Genomic DNA, 22556 nt, shown 5'->3' with positions numbered 1-22556 from the left:
TTTTGCACAACTCACGTCGTGTAAGGTAATCACTCATCATCCAAATAATCTAAACACAAGAACAATTATAATTAGTTTTATTAACTACAATTTTATCATTAAAGTCAAATTACGAGCAAACCTCCTCGTCTGGTGATGCATGGGGCAAAAGTGATAACAAGCCTCGCCGAGTGATATCCTCATGACTTGATCGCATAATTATTTCACTGTATGTAAATCACATGATATATTAACAAAATCAAATAACTATGACAACATATTAAACGAAAACAGCTTGTTGAGTGAGCATGTAACACCCCAAAAATTACCCATGAAAACACAAGGGTAAAATTGGAATGAAACCTCACATCATTTATTCTTATTAATAAATCTCAAGATAAACAATCATTATTCATACTACAACTGAATCCTTACATAAAACATATGAAATAAAGTCTCCAAAGTAAAGTCTCTAATCTAAAATAAAACGTCTAGCCCAAATTTAATCTTTAAAGCAACTCCAAAGATCCACTAAGGAAAATTCTCCATCTAAGCACGCAAGCCACATTTCTAATCAATTTGCAAAATATTGGAGACGAGGGATGAGCCGTCAACTCTGTAAGAAAATCCATGCACAATATTTGAAAACCTTTGTCATGTATTGTTAAACATTTTATAACAACATCTTCATTTAGCATAAGGGGCGGATTCATATAAAAAACATTAAAACATTTATAAAAACATTAAAGCGTAAACATTGGTAGCTCATGCCTCGTAGTCATCATCATTCATCATTCATCATTCATCATTTAGAGTCTTATACCCCACATTGTTCGTAACATCCTTGTGCACAAGATCATCATCATACCAGCAAGCTGGCCATAACATTTCATAACATCATAACATTAACATAATATACATTACTATGGACTATGAGCCAAAACATTTTTTAATCCACCATACATTCTTTCATAAATAGCAGTTAAAGTCTTCTAAAACATTTAAGAACATTTCTTTGATCATTTACTTCTTTTAGAAAATTCTTTAAGAAAACATTTTGTTTAAGAAAACTAATTTCTTAAGAAAAATTCATTTTAAAATACATTTATATAAATTCATTTAGAAGCGTTTTTATTTTACAAAATTCATTTAAATATTTTAGAAATTAGTTTTGTAAAAATTTCCATTTAAACATAATTTTTGTAACGTAAATTGCATTTATTATAAAGCACATTATGCATGAATCTACTTACCTCAATCCGTAGCAATCAATTCAATACCTCAAGAACAACCAACGAGCTCACCCACGTTCTATAATCATCATTAAAAATATTCTTATCAATATCAACTCTAACCTTAAACATAATCTCAATCATCCTTAAATCATATACACTAATACTACCTTAATACTTATACATATTCTAAACATATCCTATACTTATGAGTATCCTGCACATGCTGATTTTTAATAACCTATACACATGTCGGAAAACCATGAAAATTTACAGAGGCACTGTGAACATGCATAGCATTGCATACAATATTTCACAAAAAATCAGCACAAGTCAAAATCGAGTCAGAATATTGACCTTTCACCAAAGTAACAAAAACTGTCCAGCATTGAGCAAAACAGACCTTTTCCACTTAGAAAATTCATAAAATATTCTTTGGTACTCGAAATAATATGCTTCTTTTCTTCTAATTACAGAAGACACATTCAAAAAGCATATAATTAAAATTCATAATTTTTGGATTCCTGAAACTATTTTAAAACGTTTTATTTCCGAGAACATCTAACCCATCCAGAAAATTCCAGATTTGAAAACAAAATTTCAAAAATTCGTGTCTTTTATTTTACATGCCCAAAAATCGTGATTCCAGTTTTCAAGACAGAGGAAAGATTGAAATTTCATTATAAAATCCTAACATGGCCAGTAATATTCATAAACTAGCCCAACTGTTACACGTTTCAGCTTCTGAAATTCTGGAAAACAGTTTCCAGATTTGCAGCAGCCATATGTTACGATTTTTAGTAATTCAACCATAAAGAATAAAACTACGAAATTAAACATGCAAGCATAGGAGACATAGATCTGTTGGCAAAAAAATCGGCATAATTTTAAAGGATGTGTAACCTTATAGAAAAATTTCCAGAGTTGAGAACCGCTGCTGAAAATCGGAATTTTCCAGCACCAGTAACCCAACTTCGAAAACCCATAACAATTTGCATACTCAGACGATTTCAACACAAAACCCATCAATGGAAAGCCTAGGATGTCTAGTTCCATGATATGTAAGATATTCACGTGATTCTAAATAAAGAAAACGATTTCAAGCAAGGAATTGAGACTGTTCATATCATCACAACATTACAAACACACATATATTACCCAAATCATACTACAAGTATTTAAAGGCAAACAATTCCATAAAAATAAATCATATAAATCGAAGAAATACTTAATACCTTAAGGCAAACACTAAGAAAAGAAGTGATAAAACTTTCTTTTCCTTCTCCAAAGACTTATATTTCCTTCTTTTCTTTCTAGGGTTTGTAACGGTGTAAAAATAAAAGACGGCTTCTTAAAAAGATGGTTTTCTCTTAAAATACTTGGTAATTAATAAATATTAAAAAAAACTAATAACTTAAGTAACTTATTTAAAACAATCCGATAAATTTTACTCACACGCAAACACTTAATAATAACTATCCTACTCAATTTCATAAGGGCAAAAAAAGAAAATAAATAAATAAATAAAAGCGGGTGTTACAGAGCATGAAGGCATTGTTACTCTAGGCTAGCGCTTTTGTCAAATCCATACTGGAGCATCTTCAATTGATCGAGGGTCACCGGCTCATTCACGAAAAAAGGGCCTGCTCGATATTTTGGCTTTGGACCACGTGAGACTTGATCATACGGGGACAACTAGTATTACCCTGGCTTTCGATTTCTGTATGGCTGAGGAGGGCCTAAAGACAGCGGATTAAAATCTTGCGGCTGTTGACATTTCTTCTCTTGTTGCGCGAAAGACTACATATTTATTCAACACAAAGAAAGAAGAAAGATTAGACTAAATCATATATAGTTTAGACAAAAGTTAATAAATTATTACTCTATGTATACCTCATCTTCAAGTTCCGGCACCAATTTAGGCTTTATTGCATCTTGCAATACTTCTGCCAACTTTTCTTTTAGGACAGCCTCTTCATCAGTGGATGTGCTGAGATACACAACTTTGCGTTCTTTAACTTCGATGGGCGTATGCTTTTCCCGTACTATATCTGAAAGCGTGACAACTGCAGAGATAGGTGGGTGCATCTCCATATTCGGAGAGGAAAAGATTGGACCATCAGTTGCCTCGACACCAGTATATGTAGGAGGTGATTGACTATCATCAGCGACATTCGCTCCTTCTTGACAAAAATATGCTTGTTCTAACGTTTCAACCTTTTCAGTAAGAGAATCCATTTTCAAGCCCATTTTTTGTAGTAAATCATTATTTCTTCTCATATGTTCCTCCATTCTACCCATTACTGCTAATATAGCATGAAATGGATGCTGCCTTGCGGCGTCACCATCGTCAATTTGTCCATCACTTTAAGCACCTGATGTGCCGCAACTGATTTCTCGCATCGGAACCTGCATTAACTACAAATATCCATAAATAATCTATTCAATTTAATAACATAACTACAATACACTATACAATTATGGAAGGGAACAAACCGCATTGCTCTCAAAGTCACCATACTTTTGTCGCCACTTGAGGAATCTTTTTATTTCACTATCAATCCATGCACTAAGAGGACATCCATTCTCGACAACAGAAGAAAGCTGAAACTTAGTTGATGACATGTAGAACAGCTGCAAACAACAAATTTGTTAATACGAAAATAATGATTGATAATACCATAATCTTTTAACTAACGAGAATACAAATTACTAAATAAATCATACCATTAAAAATATAACGCATCCGTTCATCGAGAAAATTTTATTTTCGTTGAACTTTGAAACTTCATCCCGTAAAAAATTGAAAGACCAGTTGGCCCAATTTTTGCCGCGAATGTTACTCACGTCTTTTAAAGCATAAAGGTATGATGGGTTGATGTATGCAGCTGTAGTTGGACACAAAATAGTTCCAATCGCAAATATACTAAATAGAATACATAAATCTTCATCTGCACAACTATTTATCTTTAATTTGTCATCTAAACTACCTATTGGGATGCCTTTCTTTCCTGAGCAATACTTGGCTCGTAAGTCAGTAATTTCACTATCTTCACTACCAAGCACAATCGGTGTTCCTCCGTCACCAACACCCATCACGCTTGTAAAAGTTTCTGGAGTAAGCTTGTATTCCATTCCATGGACTGTTATCGACCGCTTATCTATGTTACATTGCTTAACTAACAATCTACATAAATCTTGCCTAAGTCGCCCACATTTTAAACCTAACAAGCTTCTGAAACCAATTTCTCTCACTGCATCTTGCTGTTCAATAGATAACGAAGAAACAATGTTGGAGAACCGCAAAACATTACATCGAGATAGGTGATTACCCTTATCAGAATTGTTCTCCATTGTTGGAATCGGTTCACTTAACAATCCACTGGCCAATCTCGAGTTCATTTCAGCCTTTTCATTATAATTGTTGATGAATTCAGCTTTATCTTTCGTGCTGAGTTTCAACCATTTGTCACGTATACACCCCTTAACCTACACTAAAAAAAAAAATTCATTGGCCAATCATCAACGAAACTATTAGTTAGTAGACTGTAACATAGAAAAATTTTCTACAAACCGTTTCATCCACCTTCACACCTTCTTCCTTTAACTTTTGGGATTCTATCTTGCTGTAGATAGACAAATAATATCAAATATCAGTTCTTTATATGTCAATTAAAATTATTGCACTGTTAAACTGAAATGACTACAGAATGGCAAGAATAAAATTCAACAATGAATTAGTTTCTTACAAGTAGTATATGTACGAATGCTTGCCCGGCCTCGGAAGATCCAGCTTCTTAGACTGAATATTAATGTCATCTGCGACATTGGCCTTACGCTTAACCATTATACTATGTACACTAAAAATTATGTCCCTTGTCAATACACATTGATAATGTCATCAAACTCTCTCCACGAATTCTAAATCCATGTAAATTATTACATAACCCAACAATACGCACTAATAAACTTACATGGTAAAAGTTGTAATTTTTAAATATGAGAGGTGAATGATTCTTCTTACCACATCAAATAAAACACTCAATCAACAAATACAATGATACCAAGCAAAACCCATGATACCCATGTCTCATTACTGTAGGTGGACTGCAGAGATGGCCTGACAACGACTCAGAATGGGCTGACGGGAACTGAGTGGGTTGTGAATCTGTAGCTGCGGATCCTTGCCGCCAATGGAGACAACCTCCATGTGTCGTCGCCGGATAGCGCCGTCGTTGGTGGCCTTGATGAGGCGTCTCGTGAGGGACTGCAGGCGAGAGAGTGAATGATGAGGGAGAGGGAGAAGGAGAGGGAGCCGTGAGGGTGAGTGAAGAGGGAGAGGGAGAGGGAGCCGTGAGCCGTGAGCCGTGAGTGAGGAGGGAGGGAAGAAGAAATTGATTTCCCGCGTGAGGTGAGAGCCTTTTGTTTTTTTTTTTTTCAACAAATAAATATGCCTGGGTTTGATGTGTGTTGAGGGGGTTTGATGTGTGTTGAGACAGATTCTATAGGTTTCAAGTTTTTTATATTTTTTTAATTATTTATTGTTTAAATTCATTTATGGCCGTTGGATTCAATACAATGAATCCAACGGCCATAAAACCTGCATGTATCAGATACATGCAGGTATTGTAGCATCAGCCCTGAAATATTATCACTTTTTGACGAGCACGAGTGCGGCCAACTGCTCTTGTAAATCCACGCTGGGCTCGGTGGTGGCCGTGATCGACTCTCCAATGGGAGCTCTGTGGCTTAGCTTCTACAGTCCGTAACTTCTGGCCCAATAGGAACCCGCCGCCTATCCCCCCTTTTTCTCTTCGGAACTTTTTAGTATTATTATTATAAAGATTGACTTGGATATACAAAATTGGAATAATGCTCTGGTTGCGTGGTCTTCCCGTAATGGAACGACGGATGGAATTTACATTGATAATATAAGAAGAGTTTAAACAATTGTAATATTGAAGGGGACGAAATCATAATTTTTTAAAATGGCTAAATTAGCCTTTGTTGTCTTGAGTTTCCAAAGGTCTAAAATGTCGGTCTGATATTCGTCAAAGACACTATAACGACTCTATAAAGGGAACTTTTCATTCAGAAAGGGATTCTCTCTTTCAATTTCTTATATACACAACTGAGGGACAATAGTGCTCCTGCAAAATCTATTATGTGTCTCTCTCTCTTTTTTTTTTCCTTAAATTTTCTCATTTTTTTCCTTTAATTTTCTATATCTCTCTTCAGTTGTGTGTATAAGAAATTGAAAGAGATGAAAAGTTCCCTTTTTATGTACTTGTAGTTGTTTCTGGAGGAAAATAACTATCTTTCTCTTGAATGTCCAAGTGCAGCTGCTTCGAGGTCACCATAATGTGATGAAATAGGATTTGTTGGTGTAAATCTATGCACCTACAACTATAAAAAGTAAAATGGTGTTTTTGAGTTAATATTTCTATATAACCCAGACATTAATTTTGTATTTAAATGACATCACATAAACTTAAAAGATCATTCTTTCGTAAAACAAAAGGTACATATTCGTTAATTTACTAACTATTAATTAAGAGATATTGATTGAAATGTACAATTTTTTTTCTTTTTTCAGTTTGTTTAATTTGTATAATTTTTTATTTTGTCAAACTATAACAATTTCATTGTTTTAGTGTTGTGTATATATTGGCTTCAGTTTTTATTGATTGTCACTTAAATTTGATATTGTTAATCATTGTATTCTTATGATATAATGAATGGAAAAGATATAGTTTATAGTGTTTTTTTTTCCCCAAGTTGGAATGATATTTGTTGTTGATGAATCAATATTCAAGACCAGAACAAAACGCTGCGTTTGGGAGTGTCCAACTTTTGGAATTCCTCATTTGGGTCCTCACGTGCTTGCATTGCGTGCATCACGTATTCCGACCAAGTCAAAGGTCAGTTAAGTTCGTTACAAAGGGGCGGGAAAGAGCAGTCTTGCAGCTTCCCTGACTTCACCAAAAATATCTGTTTGATACATCTTGAGTTTATTCATAGGACAAAGATCTTCTCTTAGTTTTCTTTCCTCTCTTAATCTCTTCTAGTTAAATGGGTGATCAAAATTAAATTTAAAATTTAAATATTGACAATCAATCTAGCTTTCTTTACTTTATTTACAATTAAGCTAAATTTTTAACTAGATTTAAAAAATAGTTCAACTCATTATATTACCATGAAGGGTTTGGTTTTTTGCAGTTTATCATATACTCTTTTGCTTTGTATATCCTTCCAAGTACCAAAATAAATCTTACCCAAATGCTTTACTTTCATTAAAAAATTAAAAAAAAAACATTTTTACCTCTGTATAGTTCCTTCATTGTTGTACATTATTTTCTTATGAATATTGATTATTAGTATAATAATTAGTATAAAATCTATAAGAGACCAAAAACAATTTGTCTTATCATTTAATTTTCTTTTGTTTTGTAGTAAATTTTTTTTTATTCAGTAGTAATGGTGTACAAACTACTAACGGCAATATTAATGGTAGTAAGTATATCATTACTGTTATTTTATTGGCATAGCGATTATCTCTATTTTTGTAACACACATATATAACAAAACAAATGCAATAACATATTTTGTACTTTGTCGTTGATTTGATTAATTGTGTAGAAAACTAGCAATTCGTGCCACCAAAGGTTCGAATGCCTTCGAATTTGTTGAACGTATCAATAAAAACTGATTTCATCTTTGAAGAATTGTCTTGAATCTTAAAAGAAAAAAAATACTTGAACTTTCTTTGGCTAATTATGATTTTTACAAACATTACATGAACTTTCTTTGGCTAATTATGATTTTTATAAACATTGATTTGCTTCTGTAGGAGTGAATGTTCATCAATTTTTTTGACAAGTATGACTGACCATTTATGCGTACCAAGTATTTGGTGAAATGCTCGCAAGAAATTAAACACTGTTAAAGCATTGCTTCATCTTCCACGTTAACACCTCCTCAGAGTGAAGAAATGGACATTTAAAGATTCACATTTCGGAAACTTGAGCAATGATTATTATATGTATATTCAACACAACAGCTTTAATCCAAGCATATTTACGAATATGATGGCTTTAACTTTAATTAAAATTAAATTATACCTGGATTTTCTTCAATGAGGGGAAAGGAATCTCACTCCTTAAACCTTTAGCAAACCATTGTTCTCCTTATTGTTCCTGGATTTTCTTCAATGAGGGGAAAGGAATCAGCATTATTGTTCCTGGATTTTCTTCAATGAGGGGAAAGGAATCTCACTCCTTAAACCTTTAGCAAACCATTGTTCTCCTTTGTCTATTTTAATATTTAATTTAGCTTTTAACTACTCAAGTATTCAGGATTTTAGTACCAAGTACCGACATCACAGATACTCTGTTCTGTATTTTAACATTTATGCTTGGTCTACCATCAGTTGGATAACAAATAATCATAATTAAAGCTATCACCTTCTCATCCTTTATCTTCATTTACTCATTATTTTTCTTCAATCCTAAATTATATTGAACTTTTGCTTTACAGCGTAGCATGCAATTAAAAAATAAAAAGGCTCACTTTCAAATTTTTTATCCTTTCTTGATGTGGAGTGTCATTGCAATCCACAAATTCCTTTCCTTATTTACGTCCATTATTCTTCTACCTCTCTTCCATTAACGAAATAATTTTTAGTATCGGTCATTCTCTTTGCATTCATTCCTAAAATTATTAAAATTATTGGAATTTTTTTGAAATTTTTGGCTGAAAATTGATATTATTGCAATATTAAAATTAATTAAAAGCATTATTATTTTGAATTACATTGTTATCATTATTTGTATTGAATTAATATTAACGTCGTCGTCGTCGTTGATCCTGCTGCTATTAGAATTCTCAAATTCTACAAATTTGTTTCTAGAATAAATTTATAAATCTACAATAAATATTAAATATGATACAAAAAATTAAAAAACCCAATTAATACAACCTGGATATCCATTTAACCATACAATCCACACCATTGAAGTATTCAAACTACAACAATCCAAAATTTCACAACTTATCTTAAATAGCCTGCAATTGTTGGCCTCAAGAATACTAGTCTCTTAACTCCGAGTCCCATGACTCTGCATCTTATTCCTACCCAAGAAAAGAATTAGAGCAATAACTAGTGTAACTATGAACAAACATGCATACCTTAATAATAGTTTACAGTCTAATAATTGCACAGGGCTATTTTTTCATAAGCTGAACTATCCAAATGAAAGCATCCATTGTACCTCCAAAGAAGAAGAGAATATAGAAGCTAAAAGAAAGCAAAATTGACAGTTCAATTGCCTAATTTAAGGAAAGGAGAAAAAAAGCTCATCACATGCTACTATAATGCCAATATATGTCATCATCGATTCACATTCTCATAAGAACTTTGTCTTCGCTATATTTTAAATCAGCAATTTTACCGCAAGCCAACACATAAAAATTAGAAAACCATTTTCACAAATGAAGTATTTGTAGCAGCAATCAAATTCTGTCGTTTGCAATAGGGGTATCCATCTCAAAACTAGTTCTAAAATAGAAAAAAGCGAAGCATTAGAAAGATTATAACTTAATGAAACCCATGAAAACATCAAGAAAATATAATAAGACATGAAATAAAAATTCACAGAGTTCAAGCAAAAGATAGATATCTAACCATTTATTCAAAAACCTAATAATAAATTTCTAAAATAATCCAATACGGCCAATTTGAACAAAATCATTAATGGCACTACGTTATGTAAAATGAAGCACTTCATAATCGGAGGACCAAATGTGTAGCAAGAGCATTTATCCCACTTTGGTCAAACGTCATAAAAAACCACACAACACCAGATTCTAAATTCTCAACAATATTTACTAATAATCCCTTCAACATTTCAATTTCAGAATTATTGAGTTGCCTAGAGGAAAAATAGCATCAACAAAACTCAAACATACATAAAACAATTTAGTTCTTTCTAGTTCAAGCTAATTAAAGAAAAAAACTATGAAAGATACAAGATTCACAATCTTTGTGGATTTAATTCTTTATTTCAACTAGACCAAGGCCATTCACATCAAACAAGTTTTCTAAAACAAAAGTTAAAGCAATAAAGAAAATGATTAACCAGCGAACTTGGGGATTAAGAATTCTCGCAAGGAGAAACGAGCTACAAGTAACTTTCATGGATTTTGATTTCCAAGTGTGTGAGTGTTTAACACTCAGAGAAGAAAAAGAAAAGGAGTGTTAAGTACCAAAACGGTAGCATTTGGCTAGCGTTTTCTTTCTTTGTTTTGTTCAATTATTAAAATGTACCTTTTCTTTTCTTAAATAAAATAATACATCAAATTTGAGTCAAACGTGGTCAAAATCATTATTCTATCACAATTTCTTGGTAGATCAAATTTCCATCACAATTCTATCATAAATTCGTGATAAATGATTATTCTATCACAAAACCATCGTAGATTCATGATAAAAAATATTTATATTACAAAACTATCATTGATCTGTGATAGATTGAAATTTCTATTACAAATCCTTCATAGTGCTATGATTTAAGTTATTTTGTCTAGAATCTGTCACAAATTGTCTATCATCTATTGTCTGTTTTCTTCTAGTGGCATTATTTTTTACAATTCAATTTAAGCCAATTCAGAAGAATTACAAAATATACGAGAAAACACATTGTGGTCTATTGGTTATACACGAGTGAAGCTTTTCACACCCCTAAAAAATCTTGATAAAAACCTATATAAAGTTTAAAATTTTAACTTGAATGAAAAATTAAAATTTATGTGTTTTTTGTTCTAATTAAACTAATCTTGACAGCAAGTAAGAGGTGGAGGTACTGATCCTAGCCCTCGCGAATTTATTAGAAAGAAAAGAAAAAGTAGAGGAATATATGTGGAGGGTAGTTTTGGAATTGGTGTTGTGCTATTAGGGATCCCCTATTGGATAAACCCACTCCACACACAAACAAAAAAACACAACCCCCCCCCCCCCAACACACACACACACACACACGCGCGTGTGACGTACGAGTACGAGTATGCCTTTCTCAAAATTCCTCATGAAACCCCTTTGTTATTGAAATTACCTATATAACCAAAGACAAATTAATTTTATTTTATTTTGACTGAAAATTCAATTAAACACCTAAATAAAATATTCTTTTAACAAAATTTTTACACCCACCCCATTTCATAATTTATATTTATATTTTAAATTTTAAATTGATTTTTTTAAAAAATTAAAAGTGTTTTGAATTATGGAGATATAAGTAAAATAATAAAAAGAAAATAATTAAAAAAAATTAGGATTTATATGTATTTTATAATTAAAACTCCAAAGAGACTTTTTCTAGGATGACATTTTGTGGAAATATGGTTTTTTTTAATCAGGATTTATACTTTATAAATTAAAACTAAGATATTTTAAAAAATAAAATACAAAAGAGGTCTCGTAAGAATTTTCATAAGGGTACTAAAAGCTAAACTATATATATATATATATCAACAACATATGAATGGAACGTCCAGTCCAGCAGTTGGTGGGAGTGATGGACCTAGGCTTGAAATTTTTAGACCCGGACCAGGCTGAGTCTAGGTCCAGTTATTCATCTTTATATTTAATTTGTAAGAGTTGGACTATTGGCACCCCTCCAAAATTCTTCTAAACCCCTTTTTCAATAATGCTAAGCTTAATGCCAAAAATACCCTTATTTCTAAATAAACACATTTAATTTGTGAATCTTTTAATTTTCTATTATTTACTCACTCCTCACAAACAAACTTTTATGGGTGATAAACTTCTTGAAAAAAATCAATTAATTAAATAAAATATCTGTAAAATTATGATAAAAAATTATTATGAGCCATAAAAAAGACAGATAATTTTGTCAGAATGTATTTTGTTTATTATCAATAGATTGTCTTAGTAATTGAAGAAACATTTATAGAGAATTTGAGAAAAAAATTACATGTGTGAGTTTGATAGCAGAGAAAATATAAGAGTTTTTATTTTTTAAGAGAGAAAATACAAAAGTTTAAAGTGAGATAAATAGATGTGAGATATATTAAAGTATTTGTTCTTAAATGTAATTGTAACAGAAGAGTGGTTTTAAAAGGATTTTGGACGGGTGCCAATAGTCCGACTCAATTTATAAATAAACCATTTTTATGATTTCAAGGCCCAATCTAGAAGGCTACTAAAAAGTTTAAAATTTATTCCTTTATTAACTGATAATTCTTTTATTTTTTTCAAAAAAAAAACTTTGGGCTTGAAGTAGATCAATCATTTTATAAACTTAGATATCGAAGTGTGTCATTCTAAAGTTGATTTAATTTAAAGTTGACATAAGTGGTTCTAAGTTCCAATTGCGTCCGATAATATTAGTAGATTGGGTGAAAAAGAAAATTCAATAATATTAACAGATTAGATGAAAAAGAAAAATTAAGAATCTCATACTCAATAGATTGTTTTTACATATTTACAAATATCAAATGTGAAATGCCAAAAGACATGAATGATCGCCACAGTTTTTGGTCTCGCTTATCTTTTTTTTTTTTTTTTTGGTTTGAACCACAAGGTGGTCGTGAGTGGGCCCCAACTGTAGGAGGTACCTTTAAGTTCGTACCACAATTCAGAAAAATCCTCACTCGCACCGGGTCGGCTCGTAAGGGGTAAAGTGTTGGCCAAAGTGGTGACTCCATACGAGAGTGAGACTTGAACCACTGCCCTCTCTTAAGGAGTGAGAGTGCCGAACCACTCACACCAACCAACTTTAGTTACCTTTTTTTCTTTTTCATTTACATTTGACAAGCGAGAATTTAGATTGACTTAACACCAGCGGCATTTACTCGACGTGGTCGTGAGAAGATGTTTTACCTGAGACTACATATTGATATTTACCGTTATATTGTGAGTTCATGGCTTTAACTCTGTAAATTAGTATAATTTGATGTTATAGATTCAAACTAATTACATTAATACTCGTGCAGATCTTGGAGGACTTTGGGCTAGTTTGGTAATACTATATCTTTTAAAATAATAACTACAGAAATAATCAACTATGAAGAAAATTAATTAAACATTTAATAAAATTTATTTTAAAGGTGCTACGAGTTTTAAAAAGTAATCATATGTGTTCGATAAATATTACTCTTAAACTACTATAAGAATGTAAATGATTGAATTGGATATAATGTTGAATAAAATTTATTTATATATTTATAAAAATGTGTATACTTTTTTTAGTGTGTGTATATATAATAAGTGATAGTTAAAATAAATATTTTATATTATTAATTTTAATTTATTTTTATCTCAATATAATTGTTACTAATAATAATCTCTTTAAAGTTAATAATTTTATTTCTTATGTAAGGATATATATGGTATGAAATTATATTGAGTATAAAATTTATTCTCAAAATTAGATGTTGAAAGACTACTCCTTACTTTTCAAAATTTGCTATAAAATAAGGTAATTTTTCCAAAAGTAATTTCTAAAAAAATTTATCAAACACAAAAATTAATTTTTAACTTTTCAAAATCATTTTTTAACCTCCAAAAAAATATCCCAAACAGCCCTTATATGTTTATAACTTGGAATGCATACTAGTGGCCAGCATCAAAAAAGTTGTTGGTGTCTTCTTATGACAAAGTAAATGTAATTAGATAATCTTACATGTGGTAATATGTGAGGCTGATCAAAACAATGACAGAAGAGGTTAAATGTTAGTAAATTGGTGGGCGAAGCAGAACTGCAGTTAAAATAAAATTGGAAGAAAAATAAAGAATAAGCACAAAAGAGAATACCAGAAATTACGTGGTTCGGCTTTTAGCCTACGTCCACGGGTAAAGACAAAAGGAAATATTTTACTGGTAAAAATGAGTTATAAGTTTACTTCCCAAAACCTCAATACACCCAAACTCTCAAATTACTATAACAAGAGCTTATAATTTCAAGCTCTCTAAACTCTCTCTCAAAAAATGCTAAATTGCTCTCTCTTAATGGAATGAATTTGCTCATTCTCTTCATTTCTATTTATAGAGAAAGGTTTGGCACTATTCATCAATTATATATTATTTTTATTATTATTTTATTTTTTTCTTAGGGCGGCACCTCCCATTTTTCTTTCTTCTTTCTTTATTCTTTTTCTTATTTCTCTTTTGTTTCTTTTTTTGGGTGGCTGTCAAAGCCAATTTGAATTTGGCTTGTGGCCACCGGCTTTGACATTTCTCCCACTTGGAGATTTGCTTGAGAATCAATCAATCATCACACCATCCTTTCTGCTTCGCCATAATCATGTTGCCTATGTTTCTGCTAGACCACAAGAGGATATACTCCAGACAAACTTATCAGTATTTATCGGCTTGGTCAAAACATTTGCTAGGTTCTTCTTTGTATGGATTTTCTGTAAATCCACATTTCTGTCTTCCACTACTTCTCGAACGAAGTGATACTGAACTCCTATGTGCTTTGTCCTGGAATGAAAGGCTGGATTCCTTGCAATGTGCAAGGCACTCTGACTGTGACAAAACACAGAAATTTTCTCTTGTTTGTGCCCGAGCTCCTCCAATAACCTTTGTATCCAAATAGCTTCCTTGCAAGCTTGTGTAGCTGCCATGTACTCTGCTTCTGTTGTAGATAAAGCCACAACGGTCTGCAGTTTTGAAACCTAGCTTACAGATGCTCTCGCAAGTGTAAACACATAACCAGTAGTGGATTTTCTTTTATCAAGATCTCCTACAAAATCTGAATCTATATAACCCCTGACAATAAACTATGATCCTCCATAACATAAAGCAACATCTGAGATTCCTCTTATGTATCTCAGAATCCTCTTCACAGCTATCCAATGCTCTCCACCAGGATTCGACATGTATTGACTAACTGCTCCCACTGCTTGTGCAATGTCCGGTCTAGTACATATCATAGCAAACATCAAACTTCCCACTGCTGATGCATACGGTACTCGAGACATCTCCTTCATCTCTGCTTCATTGCTAGGACACATACTTGAGGATAATTTGAAATTAACAGGAAGTGGGGTAGAAATTGACTTAGAATCTTGCATGTTGAAGTGTCGCAAGATTTTTTTCAAGTAATTCTTCTGCGAAAGCCAAATTTTCCTGTTATTTCTGTCTCGATGAATTTGCATCCTTAGAATCTTGTTTGCTGGTCCCAAGTCCTTCATTTCAAACTCCCTAGGCAATTGTGCCTTCAATTCTTGGACTCGATCTTTGTTGAGGCCTACTACTAACATGTCATCTACGTACAATAGTAAAATGATGAAATCATTATCTTCAAACCTCTTGTAATATGCACAACGATCTTAATTGAGTCTATTGTATCCAAGGCTCATAATGAAGGAACCAAATCTCTTATACCAATACCTTGGTGCCTGTTTGAGACCGTATAGAGATTTATTCAACCTGCAAACCAAGTTCTCCTTTTATGTTTCTGCAAAACCTTCTAGTTGGAGCATATATATTTCTTCTTCAAGTTCTCCATGAATAAATGCATTTTTCACATCTAACTGCTCTAGATGTAAGTCAAATGTAGCACACATCGCCAAGATTATTCTGACTGTTGTGAGTCGAACCACCGGAGAAAATATCTCGTTGAAGTCAATACCTTCTTTCTGAGCATATTCTTTCACCACAAATCTTGCACAATACCTTTCCACTTGATCATTACCATCACGTTTAATCTTGTAGACCCATTTGTTTCCAATGGCTTTTCTTTCGTGTGGTAGTGGTATAAGTTCTCATGTCTTATTCTTGTGTAAAGCTTCAATTTCTTCCTGCATTGATGTCATCCACAAAGTAACATCTATTAGAAGATAGTACGCAACATTGATCTCTATGACATACTCCGAGTGCCACGTTGGTGGTCGTCTCACACGAGTTGACCGACGAACTTCTGGACCCTCGGACTCGACTGGTTCTTGTTCCTCGTGCTCTGGTGCTACTTCAGAAGAATCTGAATCTTCTGGATTATTTTCGACATATACCGGCACAGTCTCTAACTTTTTTTTTAGTGCCATTATCCTCATCACTCTTTTGCAGTTGATCTTCTACAAAGATAACATCTTTGCTGATGACGATCTTGTGGGCAGTGAGGTCCCACAGACGATACCCCTTTACTCCATCAGCATATCCCAAGAAAATACATCTTCTAGATTTTGCATCCAGCTTTATTCTTTCTTAGGCATTGTACATCACGTACACAAGACATTCAAATGCATGTAGGTAGGAATAATCAGCTGGCTTTCCAGTCCATATCTCTATCGCTGACTTCAGCCCAATAGTTATAGATGGCGATCGATTTACTATATAACAAGTAGTTTTGGCTGCTTCTGCCCATAATGAATTGGGTAGACCAGCAGTCCTAAATATAGCTCTTATTCTTTCTGTAAGAGTTCTATTCATCCGTTCCGTCACTCCGTTTTGTTGAGGAGTGTATGCTACCGTGAACTACCTTTGAATACCTTCTTACTTACAGAAAGCAAGAAACTCGCTGTCTGTATACTCTCCACCATTATCTGTCCTCAAGCACTTGATTTTTTTACCAAATTCAAGTTCCACCCGCGCTTTGTATTCTTTTAACACTAGAAATACATCTGATTTTTTTTTTAATTGGATACACCCAACATCTTCTAGAATAATCATCAGTAAAAGTCACCATGTACTTTGCACCTCCCATGGATATATCCGGCGATTCTCAAACATCAGAATGAATCAAGTCTAGAATGCATTTATTTCTAGCAATAGATCTATTGAATTTTAATCTATGCTGCTTACTTGTAACACAATGCTCGCAAAATGGTAAACTTACCGATTTGAGCCCCGGAAGCAATTTTCGCTCAGAGAGAATCTTCAAACCTTGTTCTGACATGTGGCCAAGTTTGAGATGCCACATTATCGTTGCCTCTTCTCCATTTGACACGACACGCGAATAAGCCTCCTGTAGTATTTCTCCTTCAAGTATGAATAAATTAGCACCGATCTTTTCTGCCTCCATTAATACAAGCGCACCTTTAACGATCTTCATTGTTCCATTCTCCACATGAGTTTTGTACCCATGACTATCCATTTGTCCTAAAGACAATAGATTTTTCTTCAGGCCATTGACATGTCGTACCTCCCCAATTGTGCGAATTGTACCATCAAACATTTTTATTTTGACAGTACCAATACCAGTGATCTCCAAGGCATGAACATCTCCCATACATACAGATCCTCCTGAGATAGGTTCATATGCGTGGAACCATTCTCTCCTAGAGGTTATGTGCCAGGTATAAGCCAGACATCATATAATCGTTTTCTGCCTTCTAAAACAATTGTTGCCTCATTGTGCCATCATCTGAGGTACTTGCTACACACCCCTGAGTATTTGATGACTTAGGTTCTTTGCCCTCTCTTCTCTTCTAATTACTCCAACACTCTTTCTTGACATGCCCTTTCTTGCCACAGTTGTAGCATTTAACATTCTTCTTACTTCTGGATTTTGATCTACTATTATTGTGACTCCCACTGGGGTCACATTTCGTTGATCTCCCTCTCGTCAGCGATAGCGCCTCCACTTGCTGCGAACTTGCTTGTCTGTTTTCCTTATTTTTTCGCCTGCTCTCCTCATTTAATACGGAGGCTACAACATTATCGAAAACTAGATTGTCCGCTAGATTGTTGTTCATGAGGTTGATAATGAGTTGATCATACGAATCTGGTAGACTTTGAAGTAGAAGCTCTGCACGTTCATTCTCCTCTATATTATAACCCAACGTTGTGAGTTATGAAAATAGAGTCTTCAATGTGTTGATGTGGTCGGTCACCATTGTAGATTCCGCCATTCGAAAAGTATAAAGTTTCCTCTTCAAGAAGATTTTGTTATGTAGTGATTTAGCCTCGTACAATTTTGTGAGAGTATCTCATATTTCTTTCGCTGTATTTTTTTCTGCCACACTGGATAATACTCCATCCGCAAGTGCCCAGAGTAGATCAGAAATGGCGTTGCCGTCTACCTCGTTCCACTTGTCATCATTTATCTCCATGGGCCTTTCTCCAATTGCTGCCAAACAATTATTTTTTCTCAATACAGCTTTCATCTTCATTTTCCACAACGAAATATTATTTCCGTTAAACTTCTCAATTTTATACTTTGTCGTCATTTTGTTGATAAATACCGCACACAAGCTAGTGTACCACCTTGAATAGTTGTGAGTATGTGTGAGAATGCACACCAGGAAAATTCACAGGAAAGACTGGAGGGGTCACAATGGTCTCACTTAAAACCCAGACTCCTTAAGCTTTTATCGCTTTTGTGACAGAATTTTCCTAGATATGTACAAAACCACACAGTTGCTTTACTCACACCACTATTCCCTGCTTTGCACCGCAAAATTCTTGAATTGCTCCCACCGTTTCAGGTGAATAGTACCGTATACGTGAATAGTATCATATACGTGAATAGTACCCCTTACGTGAACAGTACCCGACTCTAAAAATACAACCAATAGCTATGATACCACTATTAGTAAATTGGTAGGTGAAGTAGAGCTGCAGCTAAAATAAAATTGGAAGAAAAATAAAGAACAAGCACAAAAGAGAATACCAGAAATTACGTGGTTCGGCTTTTAGCCTACGTCCACGGGCGAAGACAGAAGGAAATATTTTACCAGTAAAAAGGAGTTACAAGTATTGTAGTATTTTAGCTCACTTCCCAAAACCCCAATACACCCAAACTCTCAAATTACTATAACAAGAACTTATAATTTCAAGCTCTCTAAACTCTCTCTCAAAAAATGCTAAATTGCTCTCTTTTAATGGAATAAATTTGCTCATTCTCTTCGTTTCTATTTATAGAGAAAGCTTTGGCACTATTCATCAATTATATATTATTTTTATTATTATTATTATTTTTCTTTGGGCGGCACCTCGCATTTTTTTTTCTTCTTTCTTTCTTCCTTTTCTTCTTTCTCTTTTGTTTCTTTCTTTAGGCGGCTATCAAAGCCAATTTGAATTTGGCTGTTTGTGGCCACTGGCTTTGACATAAAAAGTGGTGGACTATTTTAGTAAAGTTTATTGAAGTGGCATTCAACATAAATGCCATTATGCACTAGAACTTCAACGTATATGATACCAAACATCATCATTACGCCCAAATTAATTGGGTTCAAGCCAAGCCATGGCCTCCCCTGCGTATAGATATTATAGTTTTATATGAAACTTTGACTAAGAAATGCTCGCATGAAATTGTCCCACAATACAAACACTGTTATAGCATATTAGCCACGCTTCATCTTCCAAGATAACTTTTCCTCAGAGTGAAGAAACGGACATTTAAAAGATTTGCATTTCTGAAATTTATCTTTAATTAACATTAAATTCCACATGATGGAATCAGCATTCATGGATTTTCTTCAATGATCGGAAATGAATGTCATTCCTTGAACTTTTAGCAAACCATTATTCTCCCTTTGTAGCTTTTCATATTTAGGAAATGAAATAAATAAATAAGTTGATAAACTTATCAAGTATTTGGTGAAAATGCTCAAACACTGTTTATAGTAGTATAGCTTCATCTCCCATATTAACGTTTCGTCAGAGGGAAGAGATGGACATTTAAAGGATTCACATTCACGAAACTTTACCAACAATTATTATATGTATATTCACACAACAACTTTAATCAAAGCATATTTACGAATATTAACTTTCATTAATTTAAATTTAACATGGCTGAATCAGCATTATTCCTAGTTTTCTTTAATTAGAGGAAAGGAATGCACCTCAAACTTTTAGCGAGCCATAATGCTCCCTTGTAGATTTTAATATTTTATTACATGAATTAAATAACTAAATCGATAAACTTGCTGAAGTTGTTTGTCTTATTTTTTCTTAAGTTTTGTGCTTCTGTTTTCTCTAACTTTTCGCCATGAACTCTATTGATTTTTGAATCTTATGATCTCAACGACACTTGGCACTCTTTGATCTCCAGTCTTTTTATTTAGAATTGCGCTGCTCCCCATATTTGTTCTGTTCTGTATCCACTCTTGTTTTTTTTCCATTTTTACTCAGCCCCATATTGCTGTAGTCACTTCACTTGCGTTTAATCTCTCAGTGTCAGTTTGCTTTCCTAACTAATCAATTGTTCTGTGCTTCAGTTCTTGTCTCTGTTCTGTTTCCCAATTTCTTTTTTTCTTAAAAAAAAAAAAAGAGTGAGCGAAAAGGATTAAAGATGGTGGAAATCATAGTTTCTGTTGTTATAGAAGTTGCAAAGTGCTTGGCTCCTTCCATAGAACGCCAATTTAGTTATGTGCGCGACTACACTAGAAACTTTAAGAATCTCAATAATCAAGTTGAGAAGCTGGAGGGTGAGATCGTGAGTATGGAGAACGCGGTTAATGATGCAGAAAGAAAAGGTGAAGAGATTGAACAGAACGTTCAGAATTGGCTTGCAAGCGCAAACAAGGCCATTGTTGAGGGAAAGAAATTTGTAGGTGATGAAGCTACAGAAAATAAGCATAGTTTCAAGGGTTGTTGTCCTAATTTGAAGATGCGCCGTAGACTTAGCAAGGAAGCAGTGAGGCAGCTGGACGCTATAGTCAAGCTCCGGGAAGATGGGAGATTTGAAAGAATTTCCCACAGTATCATTCCTGAGGATACATTGCTTATGTCTAACAAAGGCTACGAGGCCTTTAAATCAAGGATATCCACTCTGAATGATATTCTTGGTGCATTGAGAAATCCCGATATCAGCATGCTCGGGATTTGTGGAATGGGCGGCATTGGAAAGACGATGCTGGCGAAAGAAGTTGCAAGGAAAGCAAAAAATAACAAGCTCTTTGATCTTGTGGTTTTTTCCGAGATGTCCCAGAGCCCAGACATAAGAAAGATTCAAGGAGAAATCGCAGATAAATTAGGTCTAACATTTCGTGAGGAGAGCGAATCGGGAAGGGCAAGGAGTCTTTTTAGCCGACTGAAGAAAAAGAAGAGGATCCTTGTCATCTTAGATAATATTTGGGAACATCTTGATTTGCAGGTGGTAGGAATTCCTCACGGAGATGATCATAGGGGATGCAAAGTACTGTTCACAGCAAGAAGTCTAGATGTGTTGTCAAGGAAAATGGATTCTCAACAAAATTTCTTAGTTGGTGCTTTAGAAGAAGAAGAAGCTTGGAGTCTATTCAAGAAGATGGCAGGTGATTATGTTGAAGGTAGTGAATTGAAATGCGTAGCAAGGGATGTGGCGAAGGAATGTGCGGGTTTGCCTGTTTCCATTGTGGCGGTAGCAAGGGCATTAAGGAGCGCGGGTATATTTAAATGGAAGGATGCGTTGAAACAACTAAGAAGGCCATCCTCAACGAACTTCAAACATATACAACCAGAAGCATATAAAGCTATAGCGTTGAGTTACGACAAATTAGAAGGGGAGGAGCTCAAGAACCTCTTTTTGCTAATAGGATATGCTTATGTGGAATCCATTGATGAATTGTTAAGATACGGTGTGGGATTGGGTTTATTTCAAGGTATCAGTAAGTTGGAAGAAGCACGAGATCGAGTAAGTACGTTGGTCTACGAACTTAAAGCTTCTTGTATGTTGCTAGATGAAGGCCTTTCTATGCACGATGTTATTCGCGATGTTGCGATATCAATTGCATCTGCAGAAATAAATGTCTTTACAGCGACAGGTGAGCTGTTTGACGGTTTCAAGGAATGGTCAGACGAAAGTGCAGTAAAACCTTACACTTCAATCGTCTTACGTGACATCAAGACTAATGTGCTTCCTAATGGAGTACAACTGGAATATCCTCAGCTAAAACTTTTTTCTGTACGTGCTGATCATCAGGAATCGTCGTCATTAACAATTCCAAACAACTTTTTCGAGAGGATGATACAGGTCAGAGTTGTAAACTTGACTTACATGAATCTACTGCCACTGCCTTCATCACTTGGTCTCCTGTTAAACCTTCGAACACTGAGTTTGTATTACTGCAAATTGCTTGATATAAGTGTTATAGGAGACTTGAAGAAACTAGAAATCCTTTGCTTAAGCGGTTGTGGTATTAAGCACTTGCCAGTAGAAGTAGGTCAATTGACTTGGCTAAAGTTGCTTGATTTGAGAGATTGTGGGGAACTAGAAGTTATTCCACCAAATATTTTGCCAAATTTATCCCATTTGGAAGAACTGTATATAGGTACTAGCTTTTATAAATGGGAGGTGGAAGTAGGTGGGGTCAAGAACGCTAGCCTTCTGGAATTGAAGCATTTGCATAATTTGACCTCTTTGGATTTACACATCAAAGATGTCAACAGTCTCCCAA

The 22556-nt window shown here is 34.0% G+C and overlaps 2 protein-coding genes across 4 annotated transcripts in view; one reads left to right on the top strand and one right to left on the bottom strand.

The window, feature by feature from the left end:
* Nucleotides 1–22556, top strand: part of LOC102629151 (importin subunit alpha-1-like) — a 106300-nt gene that overhangs the window by 52382 nt on the left and 31362 nt on the right. The window lies entirely within an intron of this gene.
* On the bottom strand, nucleotides 1856–4695 carry LOC127902710 (uncharacterized). Its single transcript, XM_052442535.1, has 4 exons — nucleotides 4544–4695; nucleotides 3733–3845; nucleotides 3105–3620; nucleotides 1856–3011 (listed from the first exon to the last, which is right to left on the bottom strand). The coding sequence occupies exons 3-4, from the start codon at nucleotides 3510–3512 to the stop codon at nucleotides 2913–2915; spliced, it is 507 nt and encodes a 168-aa protein (XP_052298495.1). The 5' UTR covers nucleotides 3513–3620; nucleotides 3733–3845; nucleotides 4544–4695; the 3' UTR covers nucleotides 1856–2912.

This window comes from Citrus sinensis, chromosome 5 (genome assembly GCF_022201045.2).
Source record: "Citrus sinensis cultivar Valencia sweet orange chromosome 5, DVS_A1.0, whole genome shotgun sequence".
Taxonomy (NCBI): Eukaryota; Viridiplantae; Streptophyta; class Magnoliopsida; order Sapindales; family Rutaceae; genus Citrus; species Citrus sinensis.
The sequence above is the reverse complement of the archived record's forward strand: the minus strand, read 5'-3'. Positions and strand labels throughout refer to the sequence as shown.

What these genes read in the sequence shown, in the direction of transcription:
- LOC127902710 (XM_052442535.1), bottom strand. Translation starts at nt 3,512, where the DNA reads ATGGGTAGAATGGAGGAACATATGAGAAGAAATAATGATTTACTACAA. An exon ending in TGCCGGAACTTGAAGATGAG is followed by an intron (nt 3,012 to 3,104) that starts GTATACATAGAG and finishes ATAAATATGTAG; the next exon opens with TCTTTCGCGCAACAAGAGAA.